The 27,344-nt window shown below is 62.8% G+C and overlaps 1 protein-coding gene across 2 annotated transcripts in view; it reads right to left on the bottom strand.

Moving 5' to 3' along the window:
• AGPAT4 (1-acylglycerol-3-phosphate O-acyltransferase 4) overlaps positions 1–22,116 on the bottom strand; it is a 32,811-nt gene extending 10,695 nt beyond the window's left edge. Inside the window, exons 1-4 of one of the 2 annotated variants that reach the window (XM_045575141.1) lie at positions 22,014–22,116; positions 8,422–8,656; positions 2,242–2,411; positions 706–867 (exon numbers count right to left, since the gene is read on the bottom strand). In XM_045575141.1, the coding sequence (XP_045431097.1) occupies positions 706–867; positions 2,242–2,411; positions 8,422–8,599 (510 nt within the window). In that variant the 5' untranslated portion in view covers positions 8,600–8,656; positions 22,014–22,116. The remainder of the gene's footprint in view (positions 1–705; positions 868–2,241; positions 2,412–8,421; positions 8,657–22,013) is intronic. The other variant, XM_045575142.1, reaches the window with a different exon arrangement.
• Between the last annotated feature and the right edge of the window lie 5,228 nt (positions 22,117–27,344).

Here is a 27,344-nt window from a genome sequence, read left to right as displayed (position 1 = left end):
CCCACCCCCGCAGTCACACCCCACCCCGCAGTCACACCCCACCCCGCAGTCACACCCCACCCCCGCAGTCACACCCCACCCCGCAGTCACACCCCACCCCCGCAGTCACACCCCACCCCGCAGTCACACCCCACCCCCGCAGGCCCATGCCCCACCCCGCAGTCACACCCCACCCCCGCAGGCCCATGCCCCACCCCGCAGTCACACCCCACCCCCGCAGTCACACCCCACCCCGCAGGCCCACACCCCACCCCACAGTCACACCCCCTGCAGGCACCACCCCACCCCTCGCACAGTCACACACATGGACCCAGAAGGCTTTGGGCGTGGCGGGGGGGGGGGGGCCTGGCAGCTGTGCTCACCTGTCCTCAGGGTGAACCCAGAACCCACCACCCTCCGCTGACAGCTCAGGGCAGGACACCTGGCTGCCGGGGTGTGTGTGTGTGTGTGTGTGTGTGTGAGAGAGAGAGAGAGGGGGGGGCATCCTGAGTGTGTGTGACAGCAGCATCCCAGGGTTTCCTGCCGCACAGTGAGTTCAGGTGAAGGACAGAGCAGCGTGTGCACAGTGGGCAGACAGCACACGCGCACAGTGGGGCGGGCAGGGACATGCGCACAGTGGGCGGACAGCACATGCGCACAGTGGGGCGGGCAGGGACATGGGGGCCGCCCTGGCGGGCGGGCGGGCGGGCGGGCGGGCTCACGTACGAAGTACTTCTCAGGGTAGTCCCGCAGGTGCAGCAGGCTCTGGGACACGGTCTTGCGGTCCTGCTCCCACTTGCGCGTGCAGAAGACCATCTCGGTGAAGTACCACATCCAGCCGATGATGGGCACGTAGGCCAGCTCCTTCTTGGCCAGCACCTTGGAGCCCTGAGCGGACGGAGGGTCCGGGTCACGGGGAGAGGAAAAGGGAGCTCCCAGGAGAGGAGGCGTCACTGTTCGCCCCAGGGCCGAGGGGGACAGTCCGGGGCACAGGGGGCGGGGCCTGTCTGCCCTGGGGGAGGGTGTGGAGCAGGCACAGGGACAGGCACAGGGACAGGCAGGACGGGGGGCCCCGGGGGCCACTGGCCCAGGGTCTGCAGTGACCGCCTCCCGCCCGCTGAGCCATCAGGAGCTGTGACCTTCTCCAAGCCCTCCGCCCTCTCTGTCCTCAGCCGAGCCGCCTGCGGGCCCATGCTGCCACCTTCATGGCCCCGGCAGGCGGGAGTTACCCTCAGACCGGCCCGGCGGGCTGCAGATTGGGGAGCCCGAGGCCTGAGGCTGTGCCCCCAGCAGGTGGCACTGTGGAGGCTGGTCCGGCAGCGTCCCAGTCAGTCCTTGGCTCACCAGGTCCCTAATTTCTACTAAGGCCACGGAGAGTCTGAGCAGGGACCCTGCGGGGACTGGCCAGCAGCCCCCACACTGGCCTGGGGGGAATGAGGGCGCTCCCCGGGCACACACGGCTCACAGCCGCTCTCACGCAGAATAAGGCCCATCGGTGGCCCGAGGCTGTGGGGGAGCCGGATGCCAGGCCCAGGGACACCCCGGGGGCCTGGGGAGGGCAGGTCAGACGCACAGTCCCCGCAGGTCTGAGGGCGAGTGTGGGGGCCCGGGGAGCCGTGGGGTGAGGGGAGGGGCCGGACTCAACCATGACACGCCTGCCAGGCCCCCGGCCGTGCCCGAGTCAGGCCATGGGTAAGGGAGCCCCCGGCTTCTCCAGAGACCTTCAACGGCCCAGTGGCCGGCCAGGCAGCCACTCCTCCCGGAGCACCGACAAGCAGCTGCTGTACGGAGTGTTCAGCCCAGTGGACAGGCTCTGAGGGGACTCCGGCCTCACGCACGTCGCTGGGCAGAAAGACCGCTCCCAGACCTGGGCCCTGGCACAGTGGCGTTGCTGGCACGTCCCTGACCCGCCAGAGCCCGCAGGCCACTCCCCCCAGGAGCAGCCGCCGGCGTACGTCTGAGATCATGGCCGAGCCCGGGCCCACGCGGCCCTGGACGCTCACGGAACAGCCCACGCCCACCAGTTCCTGCGATGCCAGTCGCTTCCTGGAAACCCCTCCCTCTCGGCCGCACCCGGGAGATGCAGGCGCCTCTGCCTCTGAAAGGAAGTGTCCCCCTCCTGCGTCCCACGTCGGAGAGAAAACCTTTGGTGAAAAGCAGCGCATCCAGCCGAACCGTCACCGCTTCTGCAGGTTCTGAGCGACCGAGCTAAAGGCAAGGCCGGTGCGCGCGGGAGGTGTGTGCGGACGGCGTCAGACTCACCCCCAGGACCCCGAAGCGCTCGGCCAGGCTCCAGCCGCAGAGGAAGTCGATCTCAAACTTGTGGTTTAGAACCACGATGGCATTCTCCTTCCCGAACCAGGGGTAGGCCCGGGGGTCGGTGTAGATGACGCACTCCGTGCCCGACCACCACTCCAGCAGCATCACCAGCTCTGCAACAGACGAGGGGCCGCTTACCCCCGCGCCTCGGCCCAGGCTGCGGCCCCCTCCCCAGGCCCATCCCCCCGGCAGGCCCAGAGGCAGAGGAAGAACGAGGATGGCCCAGCACGGCCTCAGGGCAGGAGAGGAGCTTTGAGAAGACAAGTCCCCTCCTGTCTGGATTAAGTTCCTTGGGGAAAAATAAATCAGAAAGCCCGACACCATCAAGGATTCATGCCGGGTACAGAGCTCCGAGAGGCAGCCTGGAATGGTGTACGGAATTCTTAATATTCCGGGAGGGGACTGATTGGGATACTTCTACACGCCATCAGAGGACCTGGGGCACCCACGTTTTCTCCCTGCCCAAGGCCAGGCCAGGCCCCTGCACACACACTCCCCAGCCCCTTCGTAGTGCCTGTCCCAGCCCGGATGCAGCTTGAGAGTGTGTCCCTGCTGTGGACAAGCCCGGCAGACAAGGATTGTGCTGCATGGTCCCCTAACCCAGCCCAATTCCAGGACCCAGAACGGTGCTCTCAACACACCCGGGACCTACTGTGTGCAGGGGGACCTACTGTGTGCAGGGGGACCTACTGTGTGCGGGCGGGGACCTACTGTGTGCAAGAGGGGACCTACTGTGTGCAGGGGGGGACCTACTGTGTGCAGGCGCGGACCTACCGTGTGCGGGCATGCAGTGAGGGACTGGGAGTGACAGCAGGTGGAACATCAGGCTGCTCCCCTCCCAGGCCTGCTGTGAAGGGACAGGAGACACCTGTCCTAGGACGGAGGGGTGCTGAGTGTCAGACACATGCCGGCTGCAGCCAGGCCGGTGTCGCTCGCTGGCCGGAGACCTTCGGCCTATTTCTCTGTGCCCTCCTCGTCTGCGTCCTTGTCTATACATAGGGTCAGGAGGAGCCTGGAGAGATGCCGTGGACTATTCAGAGACAGTCCACGCAGTACAGCAGGTGACCACTGAGCGCGCCTGGGGTTTACAGCACAGGAGGCTGTGGTCCCCGAAGGGGGCGGAGTGGGGTGGGGAGGGGCGGGGAGAGACAGGGGCAGACAGAGGGGTGGTTTCCTAATGGAGCCAGTGAGCTGTCACTGTGCCCACAGCACAGTTTGCCTTGTGGAAAGATCTCTCTGGCTGAGGAGGAAAGGGGCACTTACACGCTGATGGGAGGAGCTGGGCAGAAGCGGGAGGTCCGTTGGGAGGGGCCCACCACCCTCGTGGACGTTCCCAGGGCGGACGCCCTGGCTTTCAAACCCCCTCCCCCGCGAGGCCGCCATTATATCCTGGCCCCAGAATAAACCTAAATGGACGTGTCAGCAGTTGTCAGAGCAGAGGAGGGGCTGCTGAGGACACGGGGAGGGAGTGGCTGCCCTCCTCCCAAGCGGGGGGCGGTGAGATCCCAGGGTTTCCCGGGAGGCAGAGCGCACCCCTGGGCCCGCCCGAATCAGATCTGGAGAACCTCCCAGACACCGGTTCCTCCCACCGCTGCGCCCCCTCCCCCGGGGCCTGCGGGCAGGGGCGCCCGGAGGAAAAGCCCTGAGACCCTGCGTGTCAGCACGTGTCAGCACCGGGCTCCGCAGGTGCAGAGTGCAACAAAGGAAGATGGCATTTCCGTAATTGCCTTTATCTGATTTTAGTAATTACACGATCACACATATAATTATGTCCTCTCTACCATAAGTACACATAATTAGGGATTTATAATGGCTTTCTATGGTGTAACTTTCCACCGGCAATTATTTAGGTTAACAATTAAATCTCCTCCTCAGAAAACTCCTACATGAACCACAAGGACGGTTCTGGCCCAGCACACTGTCCACGCCCGGCCTCTGGGGGCACTGCCCTCCTGCAGGCCGCCCAGCCCCGGCGCCCGGCCCTCGGCCCGCACAGAAATGAGGAAAATAGCCGACTTTGGGAACTTCCGGCGGCTCCTGCCCAGCAGGTGGGCAGCTCGGCCCCCGGAGCCTCGGGGACACTCAGGTGTGGAGCTAACGGCCAGGGCACGTCTCCCGTCCGGCGTCTGCGGGGTCTGGGATCCCGGTCCGGACCCCTGCCCGCTGCCCCTCAGGCGGCAGCCAGGTCCCACCTGGTGGAGGGGTCCTCCGTGCCTGGCCAGCCAGGCCAGCTTCTCACTTCTCCCCACACCCACCTCTCCCTGACCTCGGGGCACCCCTCTCCCGGGCTCCACACCAGCCCGGTTCCCTGAAATCTTAGGTCCCAGGACCGATACGCCGCTTCCTCGCCTCCTGACTGCTCTGCACACCTGGGCGCTGGCTTGGCCTCCATTCTAGACGGTTTCCTGCTGCTTTCCTCCTGGACACCCAGTTGCAAGGAGGTGGCACTCCATCCAGCCAGTCCTCCAGCTTCCCCCCACATGCCCGGCCCCCGCCCACCTGACAGTGCCCGCCTGTGGACTGGAGGGTCTGGGCCCCAGTCTGGAATGTGCAGTTCAGTGAAGACAATGCCTGGGACATGCAAACAGCAGGTGCTCAATAAATGCTTGCCGAGTGGAATCAAAGGGCCTTGCTGTTGGAATGTGCTTTTCATGATGGGGTGCAGGTGAGCCCCCCACCCAGGAGGGAAGCCTTAGCCAGCACCGACCTGTGGGCCTGGCTGCACCCCAACCTTCCCTGGCTGCATCCTAACCCGCCACCTCTGGCCGGAGACGTGCAGGAGGATCTGGTCCTGCCGGTCAGAGGGCTGCTGGGCCCGCAGCACAGGAACGGTCACATGCCCACGAGCGTCCGAGTGCGCCCGGAGGGACGGCCGCCCTATTTGGCACTGAAGCTCTCGGTGAGCCATGACTCACACCCTGGCTGCTGCCGCCCTCCCTGCGTCCTCTCACTGCCCCCCCCCCCCGCTGCCCCCCGGCCAGGCCACAACGGCCCCCTTGGAACGGCCGGTCAGCTGTCTGCGCCCTGGAGGCCCCTGCACCCACGGGCTCCTTCCTGTGAGGTGGCCTCCGTGTTCATTCATTCACCGACCACTGGAGAGGGGCCCGCTCCGCAGACAGCGCGACGCTGGCTGCACAGAGCGGCCCTGACCACACAGCGCTGCCCGGGGGTCTGCTCCTGGCGGCGATGGGACAGCCCGGCCAGAGACGGGCCCGGGCAGGGCGCAGGCCAGGGCAGGTGGGTGGAGCGGAGGAGCAAGGCGAAGGCCATCGCCAGGACATCGGGCGCCTCACACCCTCCTCTGGACGCAGCCACGGAGTCCCACGTTCCTGCTCTGCCTGGCTGGCGGCCACCAGGGTTACGTGGGGGCAAAGCCAGCCCACAGCCTCCTCACGGGAACACCGGGCAGGCCCCAAAGCCCCAGCACAGAACCCCAACACCCCAACACCCAGTCAACGCCACGGAGAACAGCTGCCTGGACCCCGACTTCTAACCAGCGTCTGACCTCTGGAGGGGGGGACGGTGCAGACACAGCCTGTCAGACTGCAGGCTGAGGGCCTGCGAGGGTGTGGTGACAGGAGTGCGGGTTTCAGTGACGGTGCCGTCACTCAGCTCTGCGGGTTTGCCTTCCTTTACACAGACGCCCACGCCGGAGCTGGAGAAGACGCTGAAATTACCGGGTAAGACAGTGCCTCCCTCTCCTGTGCCAGCCCTCCCCCTGCAGGTTCACCGCCTCTGCCTGCTCGACGGGCACGCCTTTCCTGCGCCCGGAGACGCCGAGGACCGGGGCCGTGTCAGCGGAGCCTGTGACGCGGACCCGTGGCCAAGGGGCCCTTTTTTTCTGAAATGTTTTTATTGACTTCGGAGAGGAAGGAAGAGGGAGAGAGAGAAACATCAACGATGAGAGGAGAGAATGACCTCCTGGGTGGGGGGCTGTTCAGTGGCACCTGCACTGCCTCCTGCATGTCCCCCTCTGGGGATCGAGCCCACAACCTGGGCGTGAGCCTTTGGCCAGAATCAAACCCGAGACCTTCCAGTCCACAAGCCGATGCTCTATCCACTGAGCCAAACCAGCGAGGGCCATGGTTGGCAAACTGCGGCTCGCAAGCCACATGCGGCTCTTTGGCCCCCTGAGTGTGGCTCTTCCACAAAATATCATGGGCTGAGCGAGTCTATTTTGAAGAAGTGGCGTTAGAAGAAGTTTTAAAAATTTGGCTCTCAAAAGGAATTTCAATCGTTGTGCTATTGATATTTGTCTCTATTGACTGATGAGTTTGCTGACCACGGGGCTAGGGCATCCTCTCTCATCATTGAGGTTTCTCCCTCTCCCTCTCCCTTCCTCTCTAAAACCAATAAAAAATATATATATTTTAAAAAAAGAATAAGGATGTTCCTATCATTCTTTCCCCTCATGAGTGTCTTGAGGTTTAAAAATAATGGGTTGGGTCTACAGTAATCCATCTGGACACTGTATGCAACTTTTATTGTCTTGATTCAAATTCAGATTGGATTGCTTCCTCTAAAGGGTTTCAGAATGACAGCAATTCTTGGCATCATCTAAGGTTGCAGAGATTTTTAAATGGCTTAATTTGAAAGAGCTCATATTTTCAAATACATACACACTAATAGATATATTTGCTACTGATGAACTACATTTTCTCCTGTGGAGAACAGGTAAAGATTTAAGGTCCATCAACTATAAAACCCATTGCTAGACTCCCCATTATTCTGATCTGCCTTTTCCATGTTCATTTTTGAAATTCAGGCTACTTAAATTAGTCATGTTTTAATAGTCCAGTATAATCAAGCCCGTGCACACACACACACACACACACATAGGAATGCTATAAAACGGGAAATCTGAATATGGTTGGTGGATTGTGTGAATGCTAATTTTCTTGTTGGGATACTATTCTATGGTGTTGAAGGCATTATCATCGGGGGAAACTGGCTGAAGGGCACATGGGATCTCTCGATATTATTTCTTACAACTGCATGAAAATCTCAAATCATCTATGTATATAAAAGGCTAATAAGCAAAGTGTCACTTTGGGAGTTTGACCTAGAGACCAGGAGTTGATCGCTCACTATGACGTGCATTGACCGCTAGGGGGTGGCACAGAATGAAGGAAAGGCCAGTTGGCAGCTGGGGAAGGAAGGTTCTGGTCAGCAGCCAGGGAAGGAAGGCCCTGGTCAGCAGCCAAAAGGCCCTGATTGCTGGCCAGGCCTAGGGACTCTATCCGTGCACGAATTTCGTGCACTGGGCCTCTAGTTTCAAAATATAAAGTTAAAGAAGCAAGAAAAAGAACAATATATTAAATTGCCATTTAGCTTTTCAAATATGTGTTTGCATCATCTATCTACACACATCAGATACTCGCCTGCACCCGCACACTCACCCGAGACCCATGTTTCCATACACATGCATTCCTGTAGGCACAACTAAGAAATCAAACACCAATGCTTCCTGAGGAGGAAATCTAAAGAAACACAGAATGCACCTTGACTCTGCATAGGATACCTCTGTGCCTGCTGAATGGTGTGCCACTGGCGTCACTCATTGAGAAACCAATAGGTTGCCGAAATCGGTTTGGCTCAGTGGGACTGAAAGGTCCCAGGTTCGATTCCAGTCAAGGGCATGTACCGTGGCTGCGGGCACATCCCCAGTAGGGGGTGTGCAAGAGGCAGCTGATTGATGATTCTCATCGATGTTTCTAACTCTCTATCCCTCTCTCTTCCTCTCTTAAAAAATCAATAAAATATATTAAAAAAACAAAAAAACATCAATGTGTTAAGAGCCAGGACAAAATAGACAACTTCAAGCCACATCCAGACAAACAGAAGCAAATACATATGTAGCACAGTGCACAGTGCGAGCCGGGACCCGTAAGAGCCTGTTTGCAGAGCCGGCCGCAGGGAGAGGAGGGAGGAGAGGGAGGAGAGAGAGGAGGGAGAGGAGGGAGAGGGGAGGGAGGGGAGGGGAGGGAGGAAGGAGGAGCGGGAGGAGAGGGAGGAGAGGGAGGAGGGAGAGGGGAGGGAGGTGAGGGGAGGGAGGAGGGAGGCGGGAGGAGCAGGAGGAGAGGGAGGGGAGAGAGGAGAGAGGAGCGGGAGGAGCATGCTTACGGCTGGACACGCAGTAGGACAGCCGGCAGTTGAGCCTGCGGAAGAGCTGCCGGTCGAAGGGCCAGAGCAGGAGCGTGAGCAGCTGCAGGGCGTTGACGATGAGCCCCGAGGCGATGAACACGTAGCAGAAGACCAGGTGGCACAGGAACTGCGACTTCAGCAGCCCCACGAGGTCCATGGCGAGGCCCCTCCACGGCCACGCGGTCCTCCCCGGGGAAGCAGGCCGGCCTGGAGCCTAGAGACAAGCCAGCGAGAGAGCCGTCAGGGCCGCGACCTGCTTTTCTGCCTGAAGGTGGCGTGAGCGAGTCTCAGACAGGAAGGGAGCGGAGCAGGAGAGCCATAATCCCATAATCCACAGGCGGCCTCCTGCACCCGCTCCTGGGGTCGGGCCCAGGGCCCGCACGTGCCTGACCAGGAACCCAACAGGGACGTCCTGCTCCGGGGCCACGGCCGAGGGGAGGGAGGAGGAAGCAGCCTCCGCGATGGAGCGCCTGTGGTTGGCTGACTGTCCCTGTTCAGCCTTCTCAGCGCTGGGCCAGCGCCGCCTTTCCAGGACGAGGGCCCCGCCGGCTGCCCGGGCACCGGGCTGGGACCGGTTCGATAAGGTTCGATCCCCTGCCCACAGGGTCCCCGGACTCGTTCTGAGGGCTCGGTCCTACTGTCAGCAGGACGAGAGCGGCCGTCCATAGCGAATCAGGAGCCTGTAACTTTAGGAGAATGTGGCTCCTCTTTATCCCCAGGATGGGGAGGAGTGGAGAGTCCACTCCCCTTCACCAGCGCCCTCCGGTGTTTGTGGGCAAAGGGCATCACGCAGTTAATAAGCTGCCGCAGTCCTCCGGTCCCGCTTTCCTGTCTTTCTTTTTATCTCGATTCCCACCTCCCTGCCTGTCCGGTTCGCCCGTCGGGCTGGCCCGGCAGCACCCTGAGCGGGAGGGGACGGAGGCCCCAGAGGCTGAGTGGCAGGCCGGTCCGCAGCTCCTCCTCCGAGAAGCCCGGCCGCTGGGCTCCGTCCGGCCCTCAGCCCGCCAGCTCCTGGCGCCAGTGGGAGTGTCCGCATTTCTGGGGTCTGTCCAGCTGCCCTCTCTGCCTAAGCGTTCTCTCCCCAACACCCTCCCCTCCCTCCCTCCCCTCACCTCTAGACTCCCACCCCCCACCCCTCACCCCTCACCCCCCACCCCCCACCCCTCACCCCCCACCCCTCACCTCCCCCCAGCTCGGCTTAAATGCTGCTCCTCCTAGAAAGACCGCCCTGAGCTCACACCTGCTCTGGGTGAGGTCACGGGGTGACCTGGGGGCTCCACCTCCCAGGGCTCTGGACTGGGGTGCCCTGCGTACCCCTCACCGGTCACCCACCCACTGCCACGCTCCAGGGCACATGCTCTGCCCTGGAGTGTCCGGTATAAACTGAGGCCGCTCAGGCCCCGGAGACTGGGCTCCGGGCCAGCCCCCAGCCTGGGACCTGGAAGGGCGTGGGGAGCAGGGCGATCGATGCGGCTGGATTCTAAACCTCCTCTTTCTCTGATTTTCATAGAGAGATGCCAGCGCGCCGCCGTTTCCCTGACTTGATTCATGCCTAATGGGCCGGGGAGAGAGTTATTAGAAAACAAGTGCACTTAGATGCTTCCGGGCATGAATCATTGATGGAGGCCGGGCTGCTGGTGTGAGGCCCAGATTAGCTGGGTCCTGCTCCCTCGTTTCTGGGGGGAAATTAGGGGGGGCGGACCGCAGACACTGCGGCTCAGGGACGCGGGGCCACTGGGGTCAGGGACTGGCTGTTCCTGAAAAGTCTCGTTAATGACTGCCAAGCTGGGACGCGGAGGCCTGCGCTCCTCTTCCCAGCTTCAGTCCTGGCTCCGGGAGGGGACGAGCCCGGCTCCTGAGGCAGACGGGGGACAGCTATTCTGGGATTCCTGAGGACGTGCATTAATCCACCGGTAATTGTGTTCATCCATCGCCTGTCCTCGAAGCTACCCGGTCGGCCATTCAGTTAAAAATTCATGGCCCGGCCGGTGTGGCTCCGGGGCTGAGCATCGACCTGTGAACCGAGAGGCCACGGGTTCCATCCCCCTCAGGGCACATGCGGGGGTGCGGGCTCCATCCCAGTGGGGGGCGTGCGGGAGGCAGCTGATCCATGATTCTCTCTCATCGTTGACGTTTCTCCCTCCCTCTCCTTTACTCTCCGAAATCAATAAAAATATATTTTAAAAAAAGATCCATTCATTAAAAAAAAAAAAAAAAAAAAAAAGGTTAGTTCTTACTCATTGTTTCAGCCTGAGTCACACCGCCCATTGGACTTCTGAGAGGGAGCCGCGGGCATGCTCAGAGCCGCCCTGTGCAACGTGGGGGAGCACCATGTCCCCATGTCCCCCCCGGACCACAGCCCTTCCCCAGGATACTTCCAGCCCCAGAACCCCTCCCACTTCTTCCAGGGTAAGCAGGTGTCAACACACCCTGACTCCAGTTGCGTCTCCAGATCCCCTGATAGTCTCATCTCCATCCAATCACTCCGATTATGATAGAACCGTCTCCAGAGGGACGACGTGAGCTGACAACGTCCTGGCTTCTTGCTCACGGCCAGCACCGGGCGGAGGGCGTAGCAATGTCTCCTCCTGCAGAGGCCACGCCGATGAGCCCGCACGATGCCCCTCAACCCGCCACTGGCGGGCGGGCGGGCCCGGCCCAGAGCCCTCTCCCACCACCACGGACACGGCACCGCGCGAGGCGGTCCGCCCGGGCACGAGTGAGTGACACGAAAGCAAGCGGGTGTCGCCTGGGCAATGGAGTCCGTTCCTTCCCATTAACACAGAGAACTTCCTGTTAAAGGAAATGGCACCCACTAGGCCTCGGGGGCTTGTAAAGGCAACTCCCCCCACTGTAACAGCATTCCACGTTCGTCATGTGACGGCTGGAAAGTCCCCACCCGGCCGGGTGGCCCAGCGGGTGAGGCAGCCTGCGAACCAGGAGGTCACGGTTCGATTCGGGCCAGGGCACAGGCTGGGGTTGCGGGCTTGACCCCCAGAAGGGGGCGTGCAGGAGGCAGCCCACTGATGGTCTCTCTGTCCCCCTCTCCCTTCCGCTCTCTGAAATCAATAAAAACAAATGGTGGAGGGGGAGGGGGTTGTGAGGCTCTGACAGGCAGCGATGTTAGCCTGTAACCGCCCTGACATTGGGCTCCGTTCTCCCAGCCTCTTCTCTTGGCCAGAAAAGCCACTGCGGAGACGTCTTACTTTAAATAGAGGCGAGCTCTCACATTCGATCAATGTCAGCGTCCTTCCCAACCTTCAGCGAGAGCCGCTTCCCCGTCCCCCCACGACGCCCACCCCGCGTCACACCGATGTTCGTCATCAGCGTGTTACTGCCGCGACGCAATCCGCACAGAGGGCCCGGTTATGAGGATCTCTGAATGCTTCTTGCCACCCTGCTTCTTCCTCCTCCTCTCTCTCCCGTCCCCCCGGGAGTGACCGCGTGGCCGCCGGACAGTCATTGTTGGCTGTGATTGCCTGTGATGCTTCGGGGGATCCACATGGATTTATTTCCAACAACTCGCCCAGCTGTCCCCCAGACACTCACTGAAAACCCTTCTCCGCGCCGTCAGTCACGCCGCAGCTTCACACGGCGCACACCCACAGCACGGCTGAGCGGCTCGCCTTATCCATGCAGCCTGGCGGCCAGGGCGAGCGGCAGCCCCCTCGTGCAGGGTGAGGACCAGGCAAACTGCTGTCCTTCCCCTGGCTCTGCGGAGACATCCCGCCACCCTCTGCCCGCACAGAGGGAGCACGGGGAGCATGCATCCTCACACAACCTCGGGGCCTCCCGGGGAAGGCACAGCTTCCCAGCGGGTTACCACGGGAGACCACTCCTTAGTCCTCGAGCTGAGCTTCAGCCCAGCAGTCAGTTAACTCTCGAAGGTCAGTGACGACAGACTCAGATCAGAGAACCAGAAATGGCTCCTTGCCAAAAGCACACGTGTCCTGGCTTCGACGGACACTCTGCCCAGGACTTCCTAGTCTCTAAGAGTGCGTCCTGGCAGCGTGGAGAGTTCTGGAAACACAATGCTTCAAAGAAGCAGGCACGCACCCGCTGGCTGCACATGCGGCCCACGGGCACATGAGCGAGGTCAGGGCCCCCGGCCTCCCAGGGCCCGAGGCCGGGCGCCAACCATCCCAGCCAAGGCCTCCTGCCCAGCGCCCCGGCGCCGGCTCCCTCACGCCCGTCCTGGTGTCCCAGGGGGAAAACTCCGCACTGATGCTGAGAACACGGATGGAGTCTGCACAGCAAAGGGACCTGGGCCTGCAAGCCCAGACATCCACGCAAACTCACGCGCTACCTCAGCCCCGAGGTTTGGGGGAGGAACACGCGACTGTTCGACCGTTCCGCGTGACCCAGAAATCAGCGGCCCAGAGACACGCACACAGGAGTCCACGCTAAACCGTGCCCGTGGGTGTGGATGGCAGCGGGATTCACAGCAGCTGAGACACGGGACAGCCCGTGACCAATAACGGGCTACACCCTGCGATGTGACTCAGCCACAGCCTGAGTTACTGTCCTGACTGTAGCGTGGGGGAGCTCACACACATGCACTGAGAGAAACTGTGTGGCCCTGTGGACAGGGAAGGCCGGACGGCCCTCCACGGGAAGTGGACTAGGGCTGACCCAGGCGGAGAGGCCAGGGGCTGGGTACCGACTGCCTGTGGGGCGGGGCTTCTTTTGGGGCAAGAAGATACCCTAAAAGCAGGAAGTGGAGGTGCTTGTACAACTCTGAACAGGAACCTATCACAAGTCACTCAACTGTGACCTTGAAGGGGGGAACTGGATGGTGCGTGAACGACACCTCGCAGGAGGCCTTCCTTCCCCTGGCGCGCAGCACCCGGCTTCCTCCGGCACGGGCCCCAGGCGTCCGCCCCCCTCTTCGCTGCGGACTCTGGAGCCTCAGCCTGTCTTCGCTGCGGGACTCGCTCCTGCAGACCCTCCACCCCCGCCCCCCCCCCCCCCCAGCCGGCGTCCTGCCCGTCCGGCCACTCAGCCTGAGCTCCGTGCCCAGGACCAGAGGGAGCCGTGGGGGATCAGATGTGGCTCCAGACAGCCCTCTTCAGGGACGTCCAGGCTCCTAAGAGAGCGAGTCTAGCCCTCGCGGGTGTGGCTCAGCGGGTAGACTGCGGACCGAAGGGTCCGGGTTCGATTCCAGTCAGGGGCACATGCTGGGCTGTGGGCCCAGTCCTCAGTAGGGCGCGTGCAGGAGGCAGCCGATCAGTGATTCTCTCACCATGGATGTTTCCGTCTCTCTCTCCCCTCCCTTCCTCCCTGAAATCAGTAAAAATATTTTCTTAAAGAAAGTCTGCCGGTGGGTGTGTCCTTCCTGCTTGCCGATCTCGCTCCTCTGGAGGCGCCGCACGCAGAGGGCGCGGGCCACAGGGCTCCAGCGGCCCCACGACGCTCGGTGACGCTCCAGGACGCAGAGGAGCGGAGGAATGACACAGCTTTGGAAGCGCCGCCCCCGACGGCCATGCACCCCGGAGCCTCGGGGCCAGCACACAGCAGGCGCGGGCGGAGGGGGAGCGCTGGGGGCCGGCCAGGGTGTCGTTTCGTTAATGAAATCGGCGGGAGAGTAATAATCGCAGGGAAGGGAATGGGCCCACTGGTTTGGCAGCATCGGAGCGTTCCCATTCCTGAGTGCCAGCAAACAACCAGCAGACGGGCGTCCGGCCCTCAGTGCACAGACAGTGCGACCGGGAGTCTCAGGGCACGCGGACAGGGCCCGAGGCAGGTCAGGAACGGCAGTCTGCGTCCGGCTGGTACACCCGTCCCCCTGAACCGAGGACAGTGCGGGTGAACGGTTTGCCCTCCTCCCAGCAGAGGGCACGTGGCTTACCTCAGCCCTCAGGAGAGGGCCAGCTGTCCCACGGCCAGGGCAGATGAGGGGACTAAACCTCATCTTGGAACATCAGCATAAGACAATGAGTATTCTACTCAGCCTCCCCTAAGATCTCCCCTAAACGCCCTGCACCCCGTCCCAGTTCAGCCCGGAGTCTGGCTCAGAGTCCAGCCCGGGGCCCAGCCCCGAGTCCAGCCCGATTCCAGCCCGGAGCCCAGCCCGGGGCCCAGCCCGGAGCCCAGACCGATCCCAGCCCGGGTCCCAGCCTGACAGGGTCGGCTCCAGCTCCTGTAGAGTGGCCTCTGGGCGGAGAAGCGGGAGCACAGCTGCTCCAGCCCCTACCGCCTTCCGGACAAACCGAAGTCTGGCGTCAGGGAAGGGGAGGGAGTCCCGTGTGGCTAAATGGAAGCCGGTGTGAACAACTGAAATAACCCGGCACCTTCACGCCCCCTCTGCTCCTCTCCCGTCTCCCCGACCTGAACTTCAAACCTGGGATTTCTCTGGAAACGGAGCCAGAGGACGACTCAGTGAGGCGGACACTTCCGGGACACGGCCTGCCTCATCCACCCGCTCCGTCCCCCAGGACCGGCAGGGGGTGTGTGTGTGTGTGTGTGTGTGTGTGTGTCTGCACACGTGTGTGCCATGGAAGCCTTCCACCCCGGAGGACGGGGATCTGCGCGAAGGGCTGTGCCCACAAGGCGGGCGGAGGCTTTCTGTTCGGACTGGAGGCCCAGTCTGGCCTGAGCGGCACCCCTGGCCGGTGGCCGGAGCCTAGCTTGTCCAGGGCAGAACAGAATATCGGGGCCGCCATCAGCTCAGATGTGCTGACCACGCTGCTCACCTGTTCTGTTCTGATTACAGGAAGGACACTCTGACCCGGCTGGGAGTTGTACATCTTTCCGTCCCCCACCCCATCCCTACTCCACCCCCCCCACCCCCACCCCGTGCAGCCCTTCCAGAGCTGCCGGCTCAAGGAAGATTAACCACCTTGTTGCCCAAACAAAGGAGCCAGCCCACTGGTACCCAGTAACCAGTAAACCCACTCTCACTCCTTTCCCGTGGAACCCCCGTCCTTCTACCCGTCGGGAGCAGCAGGCTGATGGGGTGCAGAGCAGATGGCGGTGGGGGGCCTGCTGCTCCCCGCGCAGCCCGCAGGATCGGAACAAATGCAGATGGGGCTCAGCCAGCCCCTGGGCACCGGCGGGGGGGACAGGTGGCGGCCCCATGGCGTCCGGCCTCCAGAGAAGCCAATCTGGGCCTCAGTTTCAGGTCAGATAAGAAGATAACTCAGCCCCCACTGGGCGGGAGTCCCCGTGAAATGAGATAAGAGAAATGAGATAAGACCAGATGAGCTGAGCTGAGCCACTGCTCGCTGCTCGCTGCTCTGGGCACAGGGCCCGGGGCTGGGGGAGGTGTGATTGGCGTGGAGGCGCACAACCGACATCACTGCGACGCTAACAGGAGGGAGAGCCGGGGAGAACCGGACAGGAGAGCACCCAGGGCCAGCGCCCGCGACCAGGGGCCCGATTCTGTGCTCGGCTCCTAGTTCATTCTCAGACTGCCCCTCCTCTGCAGCTCCCTCCCACCTCAGGTGGGCTCACTCCTCCCCAAACTCTTAAAATGCTCCGTAGGGGCCCCCTGACCCCCAGGCAGAACGGTCTGGCTCATCTCTGGGCCCGGGGCGTGTGCACCGCAGCTGGTGCGGGATTAGGGGGACCTTCTGTGAGGGGTTCTAGAATCTCGGGGAAGCTGGGAGCACAGGCCAGCCAGGTTCACGCCCATGAGCTGACTCTGGAGGGGAGAAGCCAGCAGGCGAAGGTCATCACCGGCCCAGGCCGCCCGGCCCCCGGCCCAGGCCGCCCGGCCCCCGGCCCAGGCCGCCTGGTGGCCTGGGACACAGGAGTCACCAGTCGGGCTGGAAGGGGCCCTACCTGAGCAGGTGCAGAGGCTGGTCCCGGGACAGCAGGGAAGCGGCTGCCTCCTCCCAGGGAGAAGCTGGAGACAGAGGCGGTGGGTGCTGAGCAGGGAGCAGCCAGGGAGCTGGGTGTGGAGCCGGGAAGCTGTGACCCCATTCGCCAGTCCGGAGGCGAGGAGGCGGGCCTGGGTGGGCCTGGGTGCGGCCCTCACCTCTTTCTGTGGGTGCCAGTCCCTCCCATGGAGAGGGGAGGGGTGGGCCCTCCTGGCGTCTGGATGGGGTGGGTGCAGTGCCGCCCAGCCCAGCGGGTGCCGGGCGACTTCCCCAGCAGGTTTGGCTCCGAGTCTGAGCTTCTGCTGGCGGACCTGCCTCTGCTCATTCCAGTAGCTTCTGTCTCTTCACGAGTTCAAATGCGTGACCTGCCCCTTTGGGGGGGACGGGTCTTTGTAACCCAGGGGAGGACTGTCTGCTGGGACCGGGTGTGACCTGCCGGGTCAAAGGCAGTGGTTGGGGGGAGGAGGGAGCTCCAGGGGCACTTGGCAATGTCTGCGGCCTCCGGTCCTGGGGGGATGCTCCTGGCATCTGGCTGCTGAGTCTCCCACAATGCACAGGGCAGCGCCGCTCACACGTGATGATTTGGTCCCAAATGTCAACAGTGTCAAGACGGAGAATTTGCCCGACAAGACGAGGACCTGCCTAGAGGCCCTGGCATGGCAGAGCTGACCAGGGCAGTCCTTAAGACGGAGCGAGGAAGACGGCAGGTAGAGAAAGCGGTTTATGGAGGACGGCTGGGAGGGTGGCTGGCTCCGAGGGAGACGGTCAGGACTGGGCCGGGCACCGGGGGCTGGGGACGCAGGAGGGTTATGCACATCCGGGGAAGGACCTTCCACCTCGCGGACGGGAGGCCCATCTGGGCCTGAGCGGTGCCCCTGGCCGGTGGGTCTGCCCCCTCCCGGGACGGCTGGCACCAGAGGAGGGTTCCGGTGATGCTGACTGCATGCAGACCAGGGCAGCGGCCGGCGGGGGCAGGGTGGTGGGCACGGGGTCTGGGCAGGCTGGAGCACTGCGTCAGCCTGGGCGCCTCTGGCCGCAGAGGGGCCGGCTGGAGGGGCTGAGGAGGGCGGGGAGACGGCACCTGGCCCACTCTTACCCCCTTCTCCTCCGGGCTGCTCTAAGGCCAGCACGTCTGCTCAGACAGCATCTGCCTTAAACCGGAAACGGAGGCTGACGGCCAACCACAGGACAACGCCTCTGGCCTCCGCCACCGCCACCTCCGCCTCCACCACCGCCACCTCAGCCTCCACCACGGCCACCTCCACCGCGGGGCCCTGAGAGCGGGGCCTTAGGAGCAACCTCTGGGCCAAGTCCAGCCCCTGGTCTAAGGCGGGTGGAGGCCAGCTCAGTGAACTGATGGCGCTGCTGCTGGGTCCTCAGCCGCCTCACCCAGGCCTCTCCCCCCACCCCCCACCACGTCACCCACCGCCAAACGCCCAGGGCCTGGGAGCACTGCTCCTCCCTCCACCCTGAGGCTCGGCCGCTGGCCTCTTCTGCCTCAGGAAAGGCTGGGAGAGGCCTGAGGGGAAGATGTCCCAGGCAGATGATAGCTGCTCCTCATTCCAGAAATACTTGCTGCGTCTGTGTGCCCTGGGTGCGGCCTGGGGAGGACAAGCCGGTGTGGCCTGGACAGTGCGGCTTGGGGAGGACGGATGGGAGGACAGGTGGGAAGGGACGGATGGGAAGGACGGATGGATGGCTCCATGGCGATGGGCCGGCAGGAGGGTCAAAAGGCAGCAGCCTGGGTCAGACCTCAGCTCTGCCCCTCATCGCGAGGCCAGGCGAGGAGCCTTCCCTCACCTTCTCTCGATTTGTGAATGTCCACGGTCACCATTCCCACCTCTCGTCTGTTCAGATGAAACAGTTTCTCTCCTACTTATTTCTAGATCCATAAAATACAGCGCCCGGCACATGGTATGCCACGTGTTTTGAGTGAAAAATGAATGGTGACTGGAGGATGAGTGTGTGTCTGTATGCATGTGCTTTTGGATGAATGAATGAAGGAAGGAAGGAGGGTGGCTGAAAGGCAGGACTGAGGGTCAGGGAAGTAGAGCAACCAGACAGAGTATCAGAAGGAAGACCAAACAGAAACAGGAAATGTTTAGCGAGCCCGAGTGCGTCTTGGAAACCGGAGGAAGGCGGGTTGGACAGTGGTCGTGACAATGCTCCCCAGAACGGCTCTTACTCTGAAACATTTCCTCCCACTCCGCCAGAAAACAAAGACCAGCCAGCACGGGATCTCCCTGAAAACTCTGTTAGTTTAAACAGTAGCTATTTACTTTTTCTTGATTGATTTGAGAGAGAGAGGAAGGGAGAGAGAATGGAGAGAGAATAGAGAGAGAACGAGAGAGAGAGAGAGAGAACAAGAGAGAGAGAGGGGGAAGATCGGTAGATAGATATTGGTTGTTCCACTTATCGATGCCCTCATTGGCTGATTCTTGCATGTGCCCTGACCGGGGGTTGAACCCGCAACCTGGGGAATCAGGACGCTCCAACAGCTGCCTGCCAGGCCACAGTCGCCGTTTGTACCGGCTCCGGGCTTGCCCACAGCACTGGGCACATCGCGAACACCCCAGAGACCTCTCGCCGCAGTGATCCCCATCTGCACCCGGAGCTGACTTTCATGGTCCAGGCTTGCTTCCCACGGATCCCGAAGGATTTCCACGGGTCCCCACTGATCCGCACAGATCCCCATAGATCTCCACAAATCCCTATGGGTCCCCACAGATCCTCACAAATCCCTAAGGGTCCCCACTGATCTGCACAGATCCGCACGGATCCCCACAGATCCTCACGGATCCCCACAAATCCCTACGGGTCCCCACTGGTTCCGTGTTGGGCAGAGACGGAATCTGAGTGCCAGGCTCCGGGAAGTGGCGGTGACGCTGAGCGAGGCTGGATCACATTCTCTAACACGGATTTCCGTGTCACACACCACTCCAGGTGTGCACTCACCATGTGCACAGCGGATGGCGCGGAAGGCAGCGGGTTTGCCACACACCCGTCTGAGCCCCACAAGGCCTCCTCCTCGCTGGGATGAGCTGTGGGCGTGGGCGGGCTCCCCCTCCCACACTCCTTCCTGGCTCAGTCTGACTGCAGGGCAGCCTCCCTCTCCAGCTCCGCTCAGTCCTGGGCAGGGCTCAGTCCCCAGGGCGGGCTGGGCCTCCTCAGTCCTTCTCCGCTGCCCCTTCTGCTCTGCTCCCAACAACATTCTGCCATTCCAGAATCTGCTCCCCAGCCCTTCCCACCATAGGCAGCGCGGCCTGCTCCCACCTGGAGGACAGCCTTCTCCTGGCTGGACCAGCCCAGCTCAGCACCCCGCCCCTGGGGGCCCCGCCCAGCTCAGCACCCCCGCCCCTGGGGCCCCGCCCAGCTCAGCACCCCCGCCCCTGGGGGCCCCGCCCAGCTCAGCACCCCCGCCCCTGGGGGCCCCGCCCAGCTCAGCACCCCCGCCCCTGGGGCCCCGCCCAGCTCAGCACCCCCACCCCTGGGGGCCCCGCCCAGCTCAGCACCCCCCGCCCCTGGGGGCCCCGCCCCTGTGGCCCCGCCCCTGGGGGCCCCGCCTTCTTCCCAGGGAGGTCTGTCTCTTCCCCTTCAGACCCCCAGCAAACTCCCTGCCCCTCTCCTCTCTGACCACTGGATGCCTATCAGACATGCCTCCTCCTCCCTCTCCTCCCTCCACCCTCCACTGCTCCTCCTCCTTCTCTTTCTCCTCCTATTCCACCCCTCACTTCTCCTTCTCTTCCTCTTCCTCCTCCTCTTCCTCCTCCTCTTCTTCCTCCTCTTTTTCTTTCTCCTCCTCCTCCGCTCTGTGCACATCTCTGTGTGTCCTCAGGCCTGGCTGATGTGTTTAATCGTGAGAGCGCGGAGCCCAGCTCTATTTGCCTCACAAACGTCACTGCACCCGGGTTCTAGCCCTGCAGACAGTGGCTCCCGCTGCCAGGGTGCCAGCCCGGCTACAGAGGGGGTTCCGGGGGCCCCTCCAGCCGCCCCTGCTGCCCGGGTCCAGGCTGCGGAGCTGTCTCTGCTCAGCGGCTCCAGGACGGGTTCTGTCTACGCCGGGCTGCTTCCAGAGGGTTCCGCGCTCTTCCCAGGGCTCCGTCCCACGGGCTTCCTGTTAGCTCAGTTCCCGGGTCTGAGCGCCCAAGAGCGCCCACCTCCGGGCTCCAAGGACCAGTGCTGGGCCCACAGTGAGCATTGCAGGCCTGCCGGCCAGGCATGGCCCTCAGAGCGCCATCTGTGATGGCTGCTGTGCGTGCCCCAGCCCCTCCTTGCCCCCCACCCCCATACACAACCCTCTCAGCCCCCAGGCCCTCAGCCATGCCCCTGACGTCTGCCTCGGACGGACATGGGGTGCGCCGTCCAGCTTACACAGCCCGTGGGTAACGGGCTAAGGCTCTGGGCCAGGCCCTCCTGAGAGCCCTGTCCCTGGAGGCCGCTGGGCCACGTGGCTTCGCTTCCATGAGCGAAGGCTGTGAGGCTCCCGACCCGCACATCTCCACCTGACAGGCACTGGCCGGACCCGGGAGCAGGCGGCTGGTGTGGGATGGCGGTACCGGGCGATGGACGGGCAGCAGGCCGGTTCACCCGCCTGAGAACAGGCCCGCTGCCTGTCTAAGCACGTGTAACTCCACTCCAGGCACACGTAACTCTGCTCATCACTGGCCGACCCTCCCCCTCCTGCTTTATAGTTTTCCTGAAAATCAGTTCTTTATCTCCCACCGAGGGTGTTAACAAGGCTCAGTAGTTTTAACAGGATTCCCTACACTTACACACACACACACCCCTACACCACCCAGACACACACTCACCTACACACAGCTATGCACATACCACTCACCTGTACACACACCTACACACACACCTGCAGACTCTCTCTCTCACACACACTCACACTCTCCGCCCTCACCGGTGCCTCCCTCACACACTTTCTTTCCAGTGAGGAGCGGGGCCGGCATGGCAGGGGGTGACCCTCTCCGGTGGGTGCTGAAAGCCAGCCTGCACCCTCACTGAGGCTGGGAGGTGTGGGGAACCACCCATGGCGCACCCACCTCTCCCGTCGCCCTCCCAAGGCGGGACTCGGACCCGGTGCCTCAGGGTCAGCCTGCGGCGGGCCCCTCCTCCGGGCACTGAGGCTGGGGGCGCTGAGTCCAGGGCTGGGCCCGCCGCCCATAAAAGTTTCTTCTGGGCGCCCCGCCCCATGAGGACGTGAGTCTCCGCGCCCCCAGGTCCGATCCCCGCACAGCCGGGCACTGAGCCCCTCCCGCTCCCCACGCGGACCGGAGAGGGGACTCCACAGGACGCACGAACGCACGGCCAAAAACTAGGTAAATAACGAGGCGGCCGAGCCCGTTTCCTTGGCAACCCCCTCCCCCAGCCCCGCCGCGGAGGGAAAAACCACGCGCGGGGCGAGGAGGGGAGCGGCGCGGCCCGGCCCCGGAGCCACTCCATCCCCGCGGCCGGCGCGGGCAGCACGCTCGCGGTTGCCATGGGAGCCCGGGCGGGGAGCGCAGGCTGCGGGGCACAAAGAGGCGCCGGGACCCGAGCCTCCCTCTCCCGCTCCGCCCGGCCCGGGTCTGCGATCGGGGCCGGGGCCGCCAGCATCCCCGCCGCCGGCGCCCCGGGCGCACAAAGGCCGGGCCCCCGCCTCCGGGCAGCCCCGCGCCCCCGGTCTCACTTCCTCCCTGCGCTCCGGTCGCGTCCTGCCCCTCCCCGGCGCCCGGGAGCCCGGGCCGCGGCGGCCGCACGTACCTGTCCGGCCCCGCACGTGGATGGCGGCGGGCGCGGCGGGACGGCCGCCTCCGCTGGGTCCGCGGCCGAGAGGCAGGCCCCGCCCCGGCGGCTCGGGAGAGTGATCCTGGCTGACGTCTCCCCATGTCACTTCCTTTAAAGCCGCCGCCGGCGCGGGAGGAGGGAGGGCCGGGGCGCGGCGCCGCCGCTCCAATGAGCGGGCCCGGCTCCCGTTTGAATCGCCGCCGCCGGAGCCGCCGGAGCCGCCGGAGCCGGACAAAGCGCGCGGCGGCCTTTCCTTCCCGCGGCTCCGGCCCCCAGGGCTCCGCCGAGCTCAGCCCGGCACCGCCAGCGGGGAGCGCCCTGACCGCCCGGGCCTGCCGCCGGCCGGAGGGGGAGGGGGAGGGGGAGGGTGTGCGGGTGAAACCCCCGCACTTGCCAAGCCCTCGCCTCGCCGCCGGGGCTGCAGGAGCCCGCGTTCCACCCCGAAGCGCCAGCCGGACCCGCGCGCCAAACCCGCGGGGAACCCGGGCCGCGGGCGGAGGGCGGGCCGGCGGCCTGGGGACGGCGCTCCCCGCAGAGCGCGCCCCTCGCCGCGGGGCGGGCATCGGAGGGTCCCGTGGGCCCTGGCAGGGAAGCGGCGTCCATGGCTCTGAAACCCCAGAAGCCAGGCCGCGGACATTCCTTGGGGAGCATTTCAGTCTCCAGACAGTCAAGGTGTGTGTGTGCCCCGCAAAGGTTCACCGTGGCAACCAGGGTCACCAACCATGTTTGCGGGGCGCGTGCCTGCTGCGTGCCCTGTGTTCTGGGGCGCTCAGTCCCCAGGGGATCCTGTGCCCCAGACAGCCGGGCACATCCCGGAGCTGCTGAGAGCAGCGCCCCCGAACAGCACCAAAACCGCAAAAGCCGGCGCAAAAGCACCTCTCCAGAGTCAGCTGGTGGCGTTCCTTTGCATGGTGAACGCCAACTTTCTCCAGAATCCGCAAGTCACTTCACTGCGTGCTCCATTTGGGACAGCTACCGCCAATGATTTGGTGGAAACAAACTGATACTAAAGTTGCTGACAATTGCAAGTCTTATTCCCACCTCAACACTGTGTCTTTCTTCCTCCCACTGTAACGATCGTTGCACCGTTACTGCTACAGTAGCCCTTGGCCGGTGCGGACCGTGTTGCTCACAGGCTCAGCTATCTCGGAAACAAAGCTGGGAAATCTGGGAGGAAAAATGACTGCTTCTGAGCATTTGAAGTGGAAGTACCACATTCCCCGATCCACGTGCACGGAGTGCCCTTTAGGGTCTCACTGCATCTCAGGTGTCCTCACTCAGCTCCTGCTATTCACACAGGAACGGAGCACAATTCTTACAGCTCAGTTCCACACACGTTTGAGAACACGGACTGGCTGCGGAAGATGGGAAAACCTTGCCCCGAGGCGCTCAGAGGCTGGGGAGAGACCTGCACACAGGAAGGTCTGATGGATCCTGAATCTGCACGGTTTGGAGGCGGCCTGAGGAGTGGGGAGGGGGCGCTGTCCACACAGCTTCTTAGCTCTCAGCAAACTGCAAAGGGGTAGGCATGCTCGCTACGGAGACGGCAAGAAATGAATGCTCCTAGGAGGAGAGATTTAAAAGCAGACCAGAGGCACAAACGGGCAACTGTGAAAGGAGACACAAAAAGCCAATGAAACAACCACAACAAGCACATGACTCACACGAAGCACCAGCGGGACGATGGCCCTCCTTCGCTCTCCCACCGGCCCAGCCCTCAGACAGCTGCACCCCTGGTCCAGAGGGTGCCGGCCGTGGCTGGCTCCTTGCTGGCGGGTGCGGGGAGTGGGCACGCGATAGGAATGGTGGCTGCTCCGAGGAGACCCGGGAAACGTGTAAATAAGAAAGCTGACTCGCTATCCGGCTCTGATCTTGCACGTAAATAGCTGCGTCTAGCCGCCGAGGTGTCAGATGTTGTTTCCATGCGGCAGGCCGCGGGTCCGGTGTTGGTTCTGCAGTGTTTACGCCCAGCTGGCTCTCACCGGCTCAGTGAGGAAGGGGCAGGGGAAGCGGGCGAGGACTCCTCCTCGACAAATGGTCATGACAAGTCGCTCCCAAACAGTAATGTGGATGCAGAGCCCTCTCCCTCTTTTTTAGTATTTTTAAATTTTATTTTAAAGAGAGGAAGGGAAAGGGAAGAGAAACGTCAATGGGAGAAACACCAATCAGCCGCCTCCTGCACCAACTCCAACCTGGGATCCGGCCCACAACCCAGGCATGTGCCCTGACAGGGAACGGGCGAGCTGGTGGGGCACCAGACGAGGCTCAGCCACTGAGCCACACCGGCCAGCTTTCAGTGCATCTGAAGTTCGTTGTAAGCCTAGTTAAAGACTTGTTCTCGGTATTCACCCAGCTCCTTCCTCTTGGGACTTCCTCAAGGTCACTTTGCCTGGCAGGGGCGACCCGAGAGCGTCATTCCTCCCACACCCAGGCCAGGGGCACTGGAGGTCATAGGGCACATGGCCACTGGAGGGGGGTCATAGGGCACATGGTCACTGGAGGTCATAGGGCACAGGAAGGACAGCAGTCAAGTTCATCAATGCAACAGAAGGAGGCAAAGTGACACCCAGCTCTGACGCCTGGTCTGGGAGACGAGGGGACCAGAAGCACTGACCCAGCACCCTCCCCCCTCCCCCTTGCCCCTTCTCTCCTCTTCCTCCTTCCTCCTCCCCCCTCTTCCCTCCTCCTCCCTCTCCCCTCTTCCCCCCCTCCTCCCTCCTCCCTCCTCCTCCCGGGCACCTCCTCCCACAGTCCCTCCAGGTGCACTAACATGCGGTGGCTGTCCACTCCAGTATCACTGGTTAAAGCCTTAAGAAATGGTTTGCAAGCTTCACAGTTTTAGGCGATCGATGCCAGCTCTAATTGGGGAGCATTCCACATGGAGTCCGAGCTCTCTCAGCAGCCTTCCTCTTTGTACCACCTGTGGGCGTTCTGTGTGAGGCCGCTGCCTGCACTGTGACTGCCTGTGCCCGGCCTGGCATTGGCCTGGGCGCTCACTGCCTGTGCCCGGCCTGGCATCCGGCCTGGGCGCTGACTACGTGTGCCCGGCCTGGCATCCGGCCTGGGTGCTCACTGCCTGTGCCCAGCCTGGCATCCGGCCTGGGCCTACACATTTCATCTTGTCATCCTGTTTCTTCTAGGATCTCAAGGCTTCAACACTCAAATCTGTTTTTAAAAAAACTTGTTTATTGATTTCAGAGAGGAAGGGAGAGGGAGAGAAACATCCATGATGGGAGAGAATCATGGGTGGGCTGCCTCCTGCATGCTCCACACGGGATCGAGCCCGCAACCCGGGCCTGCGCCCTGAGCGGGAATCAAACCTGGGACCCCTCAGTCCACAGGCCGAGGCTCTATCCACTGTGCCAAAGTGGCCAGGGCGACACTCAATTCTTTTTCTTCCTGCTCACTGCCCATCGTTCTGTAGTTCACACTTTTCAGTTCATCTTTCACCTGCGGTGTGAGGTGTTGAAGATGGGAACCATGAGCTCTCCCGGAAGCACCAGTTCAGATTCAGTCAGAAGCCGGGTGCTCCGAGGAGGAGGAGGAGGAGGAGGAAGAGGAGGAGGGGGGGAGGAGGAGAAGAAGGAGGAGGGGGAGGAGGGGAGGAGGAAGAGAAGGAAGAAGGAGGAGAAGGAGGAGGAGGAGGAGGAGGAGAAGGAGGGAGAGGAGGAGGAGGGGGGGAGTAGGAGGAGGAGGGGGGGAGGAGGTGGGGGAGGAGGAGGAGGAGAAGAAGAAGGAGGGGGAGGAGGAGGAGGAGGAGGAGGAGGAGGGGAGGAGGAAGATAAGGCTCCCAGCAGGGGGGGAGGAGGGAGGGCGGTGGGGGGGATAGAAGGGGGGCAGCAGAGACCTCCAGACAGGGAAGTGCTGTCTGCGGGTGATGCTGATTCTAAACAATGTTCCTCACTCGCCTGGAGGCAGGAAGCTGCTTCCCGCTATCTCTGCAGAAGGTTCTGGGCACCGGCTGCTCTGGGCCAGTCCAGAGGCCCTTTGTCCTATCGGACGTTCCGGCAGCCCAGGGTGGCGCGGGCCCCTTTTAAAGCGGCTCTGGTTTTTATTTTTATTTTCTATTTCGTTCACACCCTGGTGTGCCCACCGGTGTCGGAGAAGAGCAGACGGGGCCAGGGCCCCACAAAGGAGACGGATCCGGTTGAGGTCGGGGGCAGCCTTTCCGGGGAGAGAGCCCGTGCTCCGGCCCCGGGGGATTCGGGGTGCAGGGCAGAGGAGGGAGTGGGATGACCGAGGTGTCCTGCCCCTCCCCCCTCGGCCCACACGGGGCGCCCTAAGTCAGAGGAAGGGGTGCCGGCCAGCCAGTGGCTTGGCCGTGCCAGAGCAGGCCTGGGGCAGCTGCCCAGCGGGAACCGTGTCAGAGGGGACAGGCTGGCGGCTTGGGCACACGGAGCAGAAGACACCCACGCGCCGGAGCGGCCAGAGCCGTACGGCCCGGCCCGCTCCCGGCTCTTCCTCCCGGCTCTTCCTGCACCGCCTGGCGGCCAGCTCACAGCGCTGCTCCCGAGGGCCCACCGCACTGTCCATCTTTGAACTTGAACCTTTGAACTTTCTCCTCCCTCTGTATTAGGAGAGCCGCCCTCACAATGGCCACGGTGCTCTGGGAAGATTTGCTCCACGGCCCGCTGAGCCTTGACTAAGTCACCCACGCCCTGACCAGGTCACACACACCCTGACCGGGTCACCCACAGGCCCCGGCAAGGTCACACACTGACAATGTCACCCACACCCTGTCAAGGTCACACACTCCTCTGACAAGGTCACCCACACCCTGTCAAGGTCACACACTCCTCTGACAAGGTCACACACACCCTGACAAGGTCACCCACACCCTGACCAGGTCACCCTGACCAGGTCACCCACACCCTGACAAGGTCACATACACCCTGACAAGGTCCCACACCCTGACAAGGTCACCACACCCTGACCAGGTCACCCACTCTGACAATGTCACCCACTCTGACAATGTCACCCATGTCCTGACCAGGTCACACACAGCTGCCCTGGTCTGGCCCTGTGACTCCGCCCCTCCCACCAGAGCGAGGGACTCACCCGTCACGGTCACGGGGAAGGCACTGGCGCTCCCGAGCCCTCCGGCGCTGTGGCTTCTCCTGGGAATGAGGGCATCGGTCAGGTGATCGGTAGAATCCCTGGGACAGCCATCCTGTGTGTCTCCTGAATGCCACGGGCCGCCCACAGACACTGGTGCCATGGGACATGGAGAGCCGGCGAGCCACTCCCTCGGGAGGGGGTTCCCCCGGAAAGAACAGGAACCAGCACGACATGCGGCACTGGAGCCCA

The sequence above is a fragment of the Pipistrellus kuhlii genome, unplaced genomic scaffold (assembly GCF_014108245.1).
Source record: "Pipistrellus kuhlii isolate mPipKuh1 unplaced genomic scaffold, mPipKuh1.p scaffold_m20_p_67, whole genome shotgun sequence".
NCBI lineage: Eukaryota > Metazoa > Chordata > Mammalia > Chiroptera > Vespertilionidae > Pipistrellus > Pipistrellus kuhlii.
Note: the sequence above shows the minus strand (reverse complement) of the source record. Positions and strands in the feature narration are given on the sequence as shown.